Raw genomic sequence first — 12500 nt, forward strand, 5'->3', positions numbered from 1 at the left:
AAAGAATGCTGAAATTCAACTAGAATTCTAAGATGAATCATCACTGGATGAGGCATTCAATGAACAAGTACTCTCAGAGCTTGGTGCTAATCCCCACACTACTGGAAATCAGTCCATCACCAGTAACAATGAATAAACAGCCAAGAGAAATATCTGATGACCAATTACGTCGATCAGTTACATGTAGACCATTACATAATAAAAAACGCAACCTAAAGCTTACAACAGGGTGCTTTCATGGACTAGAAATAAAGTGAAAACCTCAACAGTCTGATGGTACACACAGCTTTAGCAATACCTAAAAATACAGGTGATGATGTGGAGGAAAATCCAGGTTCTACAATGTTTGACATCATTGATCCAACAACCACTGTGTCCGCTGACTCTAGTCAAGGAAATGAAGCAACCTTTGGTGTGAATGCTGGAAGCAATGTGTAGCAATGTCACATACTGCTATGATATACCACCAAATACAAGATATTAGTTTGTGGGCTAATTCTACTTTGAACAATATTTTGGTTATTGGAAATAATCTATACAGTTCTATAACATGTTCTGTGCAAACAAATGACTATTTGCTGATAACTGATGTTCCAGACATGGTTTCAATATTTGATAAAGTGTATTCATTACAATATACACCCTTTTAATAAGTCTAATATATGCCGTTTTCCGCTAATGACGTCAAACTCGTGTTTTTAAAATTTATTCAGAAATGTACAAAGGCTTCAAAAAAGAAAATAGATCAGAAAAGTTTTAGGCCTTTGTACATTTCTAAATAAAATTTGAAAGCAAGAGTTCGACGTCATTAGCGGAAAACGGCATATATTAGACTTATTAAAAGTGTGTATAGTGAGTCTTTTACTGGAAGTTTGTTCATGACATCAAACATTGGTCCATATGTCTCTTAGAAATTCACTTCTTGGAGTATTTTCAAACTCTCAACGGAATTACAATTGTTGTTTGTTAACTAATGGCATTAATACACTATATTGCAATAAATACACTTTATCAAATATTGAAACCATGTCTGGAACATCAGTTAACAGCAAATAGTCATTTGTTCGCACAGAACATCTTATAGAACTGTATAGATTATTTCCAATAACCAAAATATTGTTCAAAGTAGAATTAGTCCAAAAACTAATATCTTGTATTTGATCGTATAATACCAGCCTGCAGTAAGTGACACTGCTACACATTACTTTACCAGCATTCACACCAAAGATTGTTTCACTTCCTTGACTAGAGTCAGCGGACACAGTGGTTGTTGGATCAATGATATCAAATATTGTAGGACCGGGATTTTCCTCCACATCATTTGCTTGCCTTATAAGCAATGGGATATAAACATTGTAGTACATCATTTGTGCAAACCAAAACATCACCTCATTACACGACTTGTAATGTCCAACAACTTGTTTTAATGTTGGCAAGTAAAACACATTTAAGTAAAACATCATAAGCATCGTATTCCAAAATCGCCCTCGCACACCTGAAAATGCATCCTTGACTTTCACAAAATTGTTGTGACAGCCGATCCTTGACCGGTATTGTTCGATTGTTGTTCCCATGCTGGCGGCTAGTAGCAGACAACAGTAAGAGTACGAAATACTATTCTTTGAGAGTGCAAAACTCTTATTCAATGCCACTATATTTTAGAGTACAATAACTCTTTCAGTTTGGGATGTAACCCACACCGACATTTCAAGCCGATAAATACTGGTTTGTGATAGCTTGTGAGATACTTGTGAGGTATGTGGTGCGCAACGGATTTCGAGCCAATGAATGTGGGCTTGCGAAAGCGTCTTAGCTTCAGTGCAATCCGCACTAAACACAAGCCGAGTCTAAATATGTTGGCTTGCGAGAGTAAACAACTCCCGTATCGATTCCACTCAGCAACGTCACCTGGATGAAATAACAAAGAACAAACAAGGCAGGCTAGGATAGTTAATTTTCGAAATGAAAGAAAGAAAACCAATCTGAAACAGCACGACAGATCAATTTTGAAACACAAATAACTTACCTTACAACTAATTTGCGACGGAAAACTCTTCAAAATTTTCCCAAAACAGGGAAAATGACCGCAGATTTATTTGCAAACAACGAACGCTAGAAGCAATAGCCGACACTTGAAAACAATGACCTCGCAATTACTAGTACCCAGTCTACAAGCCAGACTGTCACGTGTGTTCTCGTCCTCAAAGTGACAAACTGACAAGATCTGCCTCTGACTTAGGAGTCTTTATGCATAATGCAGAAGACCCCAAAAATACTTCGTGTGTTTATCCTAAAACGCCTCGATGTCATGTTTGGCCGGTAACTCGACCCAGGTTGGCCGCCATTTATGAATTCGGTGTATAAGTGTATGTTATTATTATTATTATTATTATTATTATTATTATTATTATTATTATTATTATTATTATTATTATTATTATTATTATGGAGTTAAAATAACGTTTATCTTTGATGGAGTACAGTTGAAGGAACTCCTTTTTCAATCCAATACAACTCCTAAATCCCAAAACAGAGATTTTTTGAACCGAAAATTCTAACTCCGTTTTTCCAGTCTAAAATGCTGTACGACTTTGCTTTGCGGTAGATTAATATCATCACGATTGGCTTACACGTCTTCTTTGTCAGCTAGTCACTTATATGATATATCGTTACCTTCAAAACTACATGCAGATCTTTTTTTTTTTTTCAGTGCTTGATGTAAAAATTTAAAACGTGATCGTTGATGGCTGTTTATGTATTCAGTAATAAAGGAAATGACGTAGAGGAAACGAAAATAGGCGTTAAAGCTCCTTTACAATTTTTAGTGTGTGCAACAAATTCTCTACCGGTTACAATTTGGTGAGAATGTTCAAAAGTTCAGCCACCTCCACAACAGGCGAAATATTTTACGCTACGTGCCTTCGCATCATCGGTCTGAAGCTCATCTGTTGATCAGTGATGAATACAAGGTATGCTTGTGCGATAACCAGCAGCAGTTCTTTCTCTACTATTCCGGCTAAATGTATGGGTTGGTTTCCAAAGCATGTGAGCGTTCTCGTAGGCAATTTATTGTATCATTTTTCTTCATATTGTACAATCATCACATGGCACCTTTGGTTAGCCACGGAGCTCACGCGCATTTATCAGAACTCCACAACCAATGTGAAACATATTAATGGACGTAAATCGCGTGCAGTCATATCTTCAAACTTATCACACATTAAAAGGGGAAAAAAAAAACACTTTTACCGTGGATCGCTCATACTGACTGACAGGTTGGATACGAATGATAAAAGATTAGTTTAAATATGAACTAACAGTCGTCGCTGCCATCTTATTCCCTGCATGAAGAACTGGCTGCCAGTCAAGAATCGGGTATGTAAACAAACTTCTCGTCTTTGATAAACCGCTGAATTCCTTGTCTGCTTATTACAACAACTGGGCCAAATGTATAATATTAAATGAAATTAAGAATCAAGGTTTAACCGCACAACGGCTTTCATAATCAGTATCAATATATCTGGGACATTTCATAAAGATCGATTTATGCCAAACCTCGTGCATTAACCGCTAGGAAATGCACGCCTTTTCACTGTGGCTAATACTGTCAAAGACGTAGTTCCTTCCTTCAACATCAACCAGGAACAACTTTTGTAACTGACATCCCACGTGTTTTCAGGAAAGTGAACAGCTCTAGTACATTTTCTTATGTAACATTTGCCATGTCTTGAGCAATTTAGCTCTGTCTCGACGCGAACGCAAACGCGCTACACCGTTCGGACTATGCATAGTGAATATAAATAATGGCATAGGAGCAAGGGTACACCATGAAACAAAAATAGTGTATAAAATCAGAAAATAATGCTGCTTTGCAGAAACATGTTTGCAAGTCTCACAAATTTCCCTAAAGCTCACCAGTGATGTCTTTTTTTCCCCAAAGTACTCGTTGCTCTTGAGACGAATTCAGTGTATTCTGCTAGAGCACGTGCTCCGGGATTCAAAAAACTTTAGCTGATTCGGCATAAAAAACACTGAATCCCGTCAGAAATTTGCAGTTGTGTCTTGGTGAAGCCTTTCGAGTCAATAGTAAGCCCAATAACACCAGTCTAGGAGCTGTTATCAGTAATTTATAAATAATTTAAACCTTCTTGTACGAGTTCGTGTTTGTATATAATCTTTAACCAGAAGTTGATTTGTGTCATCAAACGTTGTCAGTTACTATATCGTTTGTCAGGGTCTTTCATTCATGCACAAATGGCTTTCTAAACGGCTCCAAGAGTTTTTCCAAACATGTCCACGATACATGGGAAAAACAAAAAGCAAAAACAAAAGAGGAATTCGAAGAAAAATCACTTCTCGCCAAGCTCAGTCTCTCTGAACCCGTACATTTCAAGGTCATTTGAAGGTGATAAAATAAAGGCGGATACAAAGAAAATACGTTTTGATATCTATTTTGCTTTTCAAACGATGTTACATCATAAAGACTGAAGTAGTCTCTTTGTCATAAGCTGTTGAACTCTCAAAGAAAGTAATGGAACAGAGAAAAAGGAAGACCTCATGCATTTCTGATCTTTTGTGCATGTTAGGAACTGACAGACGAGTCGATCTCTCCGTCTGTCAAGTTTCCTTGAACAGATGCAGAGGGATATTATCACAAAGGTAAAATAACTGTAGAGAATAGAGAATGTAAACAGGTATTATTTAACTACTATTCAACCGGCTCCTTACGCCAAATTAACATCATTCACAAAGATCCTTGCAACCAACGTGGACGCAAAGATTCACAGGAATATGCTCTCTTCTTTAAAAGAACGATCGTATATTATTTATATATATATGCATATGCTATGCCGGTACAATTTAACTCACTTATCACGTTCTTAAAATTAAAGAAGTTGGCTTGAAATTTAAATAAAAGTACAACTTTGTTATATCACGTCTACTTAATGTTATTTGGAAAAATAGGAAAATGCGCGGATTGATTTGGGTATTGCATGCTCCACAAAAATGTCGACCCCGCGGGCAAATGTTTCAGGCCACTAAGAGTGTTACGAGAAATTGCAAACGCTACACGGGTTCTCTACATTAATGGATATATTTTTTTATATGCGAAGATCGGTGATCTGAACGACTAAAAGATCTTCCACAAAGAGGACATACGTACGGCTTTTCTCCAGTATGCCTTCGATAGTGGCGCTTGAATTCATCTAAACGTCGGAAACACCATCCACAGTTTTCCCAAGGACACAGGAAAGGTTTTTCACCAGTATGAATCCGCTCGTGAGTTCCGAGATGAGAGCTTTTCGTGTAACAACGCTTTTTACAGCCAGGGAAATCACAGAGAAAGTTATGATGTAGTTCCAGTTCTTTGTTATCGGAAACAGGTTGGACTGTTTGTGCATGTGTACTGAAATTACATCCATATGCTGCATCATCGTTCGATGTAGCGTGGACAGAAGACGGCGTTGTTGCAAGCATAGTTACCTGTGGCCACTGGTGTCTTAGATTTAGAGCTGGAATAGACGCCGACTCTTCAACAGTGCACGTTCCCATTGTCATTCCTGTCTCTGGAAAGAGGCAGTTTTTCTTTCCTATAGTCATTTCTTGAAGCTTGGGTTGGGGGAGAAGATGAACACAGGTAGCTATCCATCTCACGAAGGATCTTTTAGAGAAATAAGGGTTACATTAAGTTTTATCCAACATCATGATTATTTCTGGTTTTAATCCCATGCCTTGGCTGATTGATATCGCGGGGAGCAATGGCTCTTGTCGGATATGTATATAGTCGTTAAAACTGCATGAAGAACTTTAAAGGATCCCTGTCATCCTTTACAGTTAAATTGCTAATGGCCATACATCTCCTTCAGGGCTCACAAACTTGTAAGAGACGTTTAGCATTTTTAGAGCAATAGTGCTCGGCTTTATGTCGCGTAAAGGTTAATTCACTGAGATATGAAATGAGCGAACTACTTTTTTCAGGGAGTTTGCAGAACAAAACCGTCATTTTGATCCTCTGAGGAAAATCAGCAATTTATACAATGTCTCTCGAACTCATGATCCTTGATTGTATTTCTTACTCAAAGTAAGTTAATAGATTTCCGAGCAGTTGTCAATGTTTTCCTCCAATTGCTATTTATCAGCGGTAATATAAGGCTAGAAAACTAAAATATTGTCTGATTGTTTTATGTACCGTCCGAGGGTATCACAAAGCTCGAACTTGTCATTAGTGTTAATTCACTCAAAAGCTCACATCAGAAATGCATGCTATTATAATATCACTTAGAAAATGTGTAAGTCGACTAAATCATTCATGCATTGCAACTGACCTGTTGAATTTCTTCCTCCCTGGTGGGTATTAGCAGCGAATAGATGCCGGCCGTTACCAGATTTCCTTCGCCCTGATATGAATTTTGGTACATGACACCGTCTTTTCCTCTAAACAAGTTATCGAAACTTGTACAAGCCATAAGCATTTGGCTGTCTTCTTTAACAGAGGGCCCCATGAACGAGTTGCCCGGTAGTCGGATTCATGCTTTATACGCAAAGGGTTCTGGGGTCGCCAGAGGACAAACATTGCAAGTCGCTGTGAGAAAATGTATGGCGGAAACTTATTCGACGTCCAAAAAAAAAAAGGATTTTGGAGAGAGATCAATGCCTTTTTCGACGGAGTTTTATTACAAATCCATTTGGGCAATGTTGATACGTGACAAGTGTAAGTTTTTGTTTGAATAACCGTGAAATATGAGATAAAATTAGCTGATTAACTTCCTTGCTTGCGTAAGGTTTATTGTGAAATGGTCTCAAAATATTACAAAATAAGGAACAAATCTGGAGGAAATAGCTCAATAAAGCCTTTAAGTTGTATTTACGTGTATATAGGCTGGCCTATTTCTAAATTCAGCAATTCAAATAATTTTGGAAATATGCCTGATACGGCGATCAAATGTATTGCGCTTTGTGGGGTTGTGACAACGATCGAAGGTACCTAGGGAAGCGAAAGATTCTCAGTCCTCATGTTGAAATATTAAGATTTTACTTGCCCAGGAACAACAATAACGTTTTTGTCGTGGGCTAGAACAAGTAATCGTGACCAATTCAAGGTTTCCATGAGTAAGTACAAAGGTCTGTTGAAATAATTTTGTACAAGGTTACAGAACCTCTGAATGTCCTACACCGTTTGTACATACGAGAGTATAATTGTGTGAGTACTTAAACCTAAAAGACCTGCTCCAAAGATCAGATCTACAGAGAACTAGTATATGAAGATGTATTGGTCGAAGTCATAGTGTAGCTTGACAAGTTTTCTTAGCTCCAGTGACATTGATACTTGTAGATGGCAGTTTGACAGAAGAAAAAGTTTGTTTACATGTAACAGCTGGGGCACATAAATTCCACACGGTGTTATCTAAATCTATCGAAACAGAGACTGCGCGCTGTATTCTGAGGAAGAGGAGCATTAAAACAGCTACCTCGAGGCGGAAGGAGATTGAAATAGTTTGTTTGAGCAGAATCATCGTACTTCGTTAAAGTGATTGGACTCTCATAGAGTCTGTAGAAAAATAGTAGCGGCTGAAAAAACCGTTAGCTTTTTCTCAATCAATTTTTTTGCACCGTTTAACATGGTCTGAGTCGAGGAACTTTTTTGAACTTCCGTTGCTAGATAACTTTCGCGAAATGTAGAACCGCTTTCTACTTCTGCAACGGTCGCAGCAATCGTAGTGGTGATAAAAACGGGAGTTTCACCGTGTAACACCACTTCGTGAAACTGGTCTCGCTCGGTCTTGATACACTATAACGCTACGTAAGCCAATCAGATACCGGCTAGGGCGATGTAAACAACATTTCGATTCCCGAATGAGTTTCCACTTCTTATGCTACACGGTGCAACGCCTACTGCTGAACCTTCTTTTTCCAGCGCCGTTGTACATAAGTTTTAGCTAAACGTTTCAACGCGTAAAAAACAGCGGCTTAATTTTGTCATATTGCGAGACCATGACGCGGATCCTTACACGAGCAATGTTAATCCGAATGAATATTATCTCATATTTCACGGTTATGAAAACAAAAACTTACACTTGCCACTTATTAACATTGCCTAAATCGATTTCTGATAAAACTGTATAGAGAAAAGTGTTGAGCCTTCTCCAAAATAGTTTTTTGGAGGTCGACATAACTTTCCGCCATGCATTTTGTTACAGCGACTTGCAATGTGTGCCCCTGGCGACCCCAGAACCCTTTGCATATAAAGAGGAATCCGATTTCTGGCACCACATTCATTGAACGGATTTAGCTAAGATAGTTTACCCATAAGGCATACAACAGTAAATTACATAAAACGTAATTCTTCCTGATTGCGTGCTAGGATTACTTGACTTTTACGTGGGTTTGCGTGAATCTCTGCGCTTCCTGAAGTTAGCTGTGGATTTAGCAGTCACTTAAACTGATCGCCAGTGTTCTTATGCAAAGTTTGCCGCGCATTCGTTAGCCCCTCAAATGCTCTCCGAGGCTATTAAGAGCAAAGCAAAGGCCAAGTTATCAAGTATGCTCAACGACGTTTAAAACGGGCTTTTAAACGTCGCATGTGCCGAATTTAATGCAAATGAGAAAAATCTTTTGTTTTCGCTCATTTGCATTAGACTGTCAGCACATGTAAAATGCGACGTTTAAAACGGGCCTAAGTTACAAGAGCGGCTTTCCTTTCACCCTTATCTAGTTACGTCATGTCGGACACAATTATCTTTTTAAGTAAAAACTTAAAGACGTTTGAATCTAAGGCCACAGCTAAACAATAAATGAACAAGAAAGATCGCGATTGATTTAATGTTATGTTCCGCAGTTTTTCAGGCACGTAGATGATTCTAGAAGGCCAAGAAAGTTCGGGTAATGTTCGGAGGCTCCGATTGGTTCCCGAAATAGAAATTAGTTTTTTTCAGACTCAAACACGGAGGTATCAAATGTTCGCCAGTCGCTCGCTTTGTTTCGAGACTTGTATATTGCGAAACATATTCAAGAACGGAGTTAAACAATGTGAAAACTGTAAATAACAAAAGGAACTTCTTTGCATTTGTACGTGACTTGGCACTCGGCTCATTCCTTGTAATACGCAAATTCAGGTTTCAATGTTTTAAAATAGCGGCGTTTTCTGAAGAATCATAAGTGGAAAAAAACCACTGGTAAGAGCGTTATGTTACAATAGGGTTCGATCAGGTGCAACTTGTGCACGGACCAATTCGTTGCAACGACTTCAACTTTTTGAAACGCTGAGTATTCCTGGAAAGAACTAACCACTTGCATTCAATCAAGCATATAATATCAACATTTTTTTGCTCATTTTGTCCCTTGTGTGTAATCAAGCTGCCTAACGTCCCTAACTGGCAGAACTTGTGGCAGGACTTGAAATTTAAGCCCACACATATCCTCAATTTACCCTTCCCATACGGAACTTTAATTATTTTCAGCACGACATTTAACTTACAAAGAGTCCGATTCAAGTTTAATGCGATTCTCCCGGTTATGGGATCTGTGGCACAAGTGAAATATAACCGACAGAACGGTTTTTTATAAGGATCGATCGAGCAGCAGAAGAAACAAAGCAATATGTTTCTTTCTTCTTCTTAGTTGTTCTCACAAACTTCCGAACACTAGACATGAAAACCGTAATGTTAATGAGAATTATTATTGACAGGGGTAATCTTATTTTCTTTCTGTGATAATTTGTCTTTTGTTAAAATTTGTAAAATAGATCTTATTGTTAAAAAGGAGATTACACTGGCAGTTTCTGCTAAATTATGTCTCAGTCGTACTTAAGGCTATAATTAACATTGTCTGGTGTTTCGTATTATATTGCATTATTTCGGTCTTAAAAGAATGATTGTTGTACAAAACTTAGGAAGTTGAAGCTCAAAAAGAGCACCGTATATTAGTTGAAAAGGCGGCTATTATTTTAAACTATGACTGAGACCCTTGTGAGGGGGGCTAATTCATCTTGGTCAGGTGAAGCATCTCGGCATTTTGTTTGATCGTTTCTAAAAATAACGCTAATAGCAACTTGACCCAACTTACTTGGCGGCAAAATAACTGTAGGTTTTCCACACGGAAATGTCAGCTAAACTTAATCACCTAACGTTTGCGGATTGAGGGGAAGTGTTACGACATTCGCAAGACCTTTCCCGGCAAATGGATCATTGATGCCGTAATGCGGCAACTCTGACTTATCCGTTTTCATTTCTGTCCGTTTGGTTGCTAATCTCGTTATAAAACATACACTGTTTTGCGTTTGTGAGCATTACTCTTAAAGTAAACAGTCTGTTAGCGTAAATAATTATTGAGTCTAGCCTAGCATTATTACGGACAAATTTTAGTGTTAAAGGTAGACTGCTCTGACGAGATAAAAGCCGTATCACATTAGGGCTCGAGTGCCTACAGAGGGATTAAGTTTCCGGTGATAAAAATGAAGTGTGTAATGTGATCAATGAACAAATATTTTCACTGAAAATTGAAGTTGAAGAGTATTGTTTTGGCTCTCGTATTTCCAGCGAAATGACAGGGTGACACGAAGGAGGCTATTTGAGTGATCAGTCAACATGCTTTGATTCTTTTATGTAGTATTTGCTATTATTTTACTGACCCAGATCCGGCGATCGATGTAATCGTGCAAAATCTTCCCAACAAAAAAATGTTCATCATGACTAATTTGTATAATACACTGTGGGAAGGAGGGATAAGTTCATTCAAAAGATTGCATTCCAATAGACTTAACTATCAGAGTGCAAGTTGAAGTACTGCATATTTCTATGTAATCCATCTAACGAAGAGTTTCCACCTTTAAGGCTCAGGCTAATGCTCAGGTGGATTGCATGGGAATAGACAGCACTTGCAAATTTCTGGCAGTTAATTTGTATGATGCGTGATGGTTATACAATGCTTTTAACTAGAATGCTAAAAGCACAGGGGCGTTCTTTCACTGTTTGAGATAGACACTATAAATATAGTACTTTTTTTTTTACTTTCGTCATCTCAGCTTTTGAAGGAACAACACACAAGCAGCGGTGACAAACATGAGATACACCGAACTCTTGCAGCCCTGCTAGATATCAGATTTGGTACTGTCATTTGTTATTTTGGTCAGCTTTAACTGAAAAAATAAATCTCCTCGATTAAACAAAGGTAAAATAACTGTAGAGAATAGAGAATGTAAACAGGTAATATCATTGAAGGAATGATAACTTTATTTAACCTGCTCCTTACCCCAAATTAGCATCATTGACAAAGATCCTTGCATGCCAACCAACGTGGACGCAAAAATCGACATGAATATGTTTTCTTCTTTAAAAGAACGCTCGTGTATTATATATACCACTGATATAGATGCATATGCTATGTACAGTTTAACTCACTTATCAGGTTGTTAAAATTAAAGAAGTTGGTCCGAAATATAAATAAAAGTACAAATTTGTTATATCACGTCTACCAAGTACTTGATGTTAATTGGAAAAATAGGAACGTGCGCACGGATTGATTTAGGTATTGCTGCACAAAAATGACGGTCGACTCCGCCGGACAAATGTATCAGACCACTAAGAGTGTTACGAGAAATTGCAAACGCTACACGGGTTCTCTACATTAATGGGTGTATTTTTTTCATATGAGAAGATCGGTGATCTGAACGACTAAAAGATCTTCCACAAAGAGGACATACGTACGGCTTTTCTCCAGTATGTCTTCGATAGTGGCGCTTGAGTTCATCTGAACGTCGGAAACACCACCCACAGTTTTTCCAAGGACACAGGAAAGGTTTTTTACCCGTATAAATCCGCCTGTCAGTTCCGAGATGAGAGCTTTTGGTGTAACAACGCTTTTTACAGCCAGGGAAATCACAGAGAAAGGCATGATGTAGTTCCAGTTCTTTGTTATCGGAAACAGGTTGGACTGTTTGTGCATGTGTACTGAAATTACATCCATATGCTGCATCATCGTTCGATGTCGTGTGGACAGAAGACGGCGTTGTTGCAAGCATAGTTACCTGTGGCAACTGGTGTCTTAGATTTAGAGCTGGAAAAGACGCCGACTCTGCAACAGTACACATTCCCATCGTTATTCCTGTCTCTGGAAAGCGGCAGTTTTTCTTTCCTATGATCATGTCTAGAAGTTTGTTTTGGGAAGGATGCGGCGAGGTTTCCACCGGTGACGTTGCAGGAGAAGATGAACTCAGACAGCTATCCATCTCACGAAGGATCTGTTAGAGAAATAAGAGTTACCTTGACGGTTTTTCTGGTTTTAATCCCATACCTTCGCTAAGTAAAATGCCACAACTGAGTAACCGGCTGATTGATATCGAGGAGCAATGGCTTTTGTCGGAAATGTATGTAGTTGTTGAAACTGAAAAACTTGAAAGATTCCAGTCGTCCTTTGCAGTTGAACTGCTAATCGTCGTACATCTCCTTCAGGGATCACAAACTCGTTAGAGCAATAGTGCTCGGCATTATATCGCGAAAAGGTTA

General features: G+C 38.4%; 2 protein-coding genes and 1 pseudogene across 2 annotated transcripts in view; all 3 read right to left on the minus strand.

Annotated features, from left to right (window-relative positions):
* LOC137971181 (uncharacterized) overlaps window positions 1-5278 on the minus strand; it is a 15083-nt gene extending 9805 nt beyond the window's left edge. Inside the window, exon 1 of the mRNA XM_068817943.1 lies at window positions 5165-5278. The gene's annotated coding sequence lies outside the window, so the exon portion shown is untranslated. The remainder of the gene's footprint in view (window positions 1-5164) is intronic.
* Window positions 2987-6680, minus strand: LOC137971189 (Kruppel-like factor 3; annotated as a pseudogene).
* A 4592-nt stretch (window positions 6681-11272) lies between these two features.
* The window catches only part of LOC137971186 (Krueppel-like factor 5), a 2151-nt gene continuing 923 nt past the window's right edge, over window positions 11273-12500 (minus strand). The window contains exon 2 of the mRNA XM_068817947.1: window positions 11273-12235. Coding sequence (XP_068674048.1) covers window positions 11618-12235 — 618 coding nt within the window. The 3' untranslated portion in view covers window positions 11273-11617. The remainder of the gene's footprint in view (window positions 12236-12500) is intronic.

This window comes from Montipora foliosa, chromosome 9, assembly GCF_036669935.1.
Source record: "Montipora foliosa isolate CH-2021 chromosome 9, ASM3666993v2, whole genome shotgun sequence".
NCBI lineage: Eukaryota > Metazoa > Cnidaria > Anthozoa > Scleractinia > Acroporidae > Montipora > Montipora foliosa.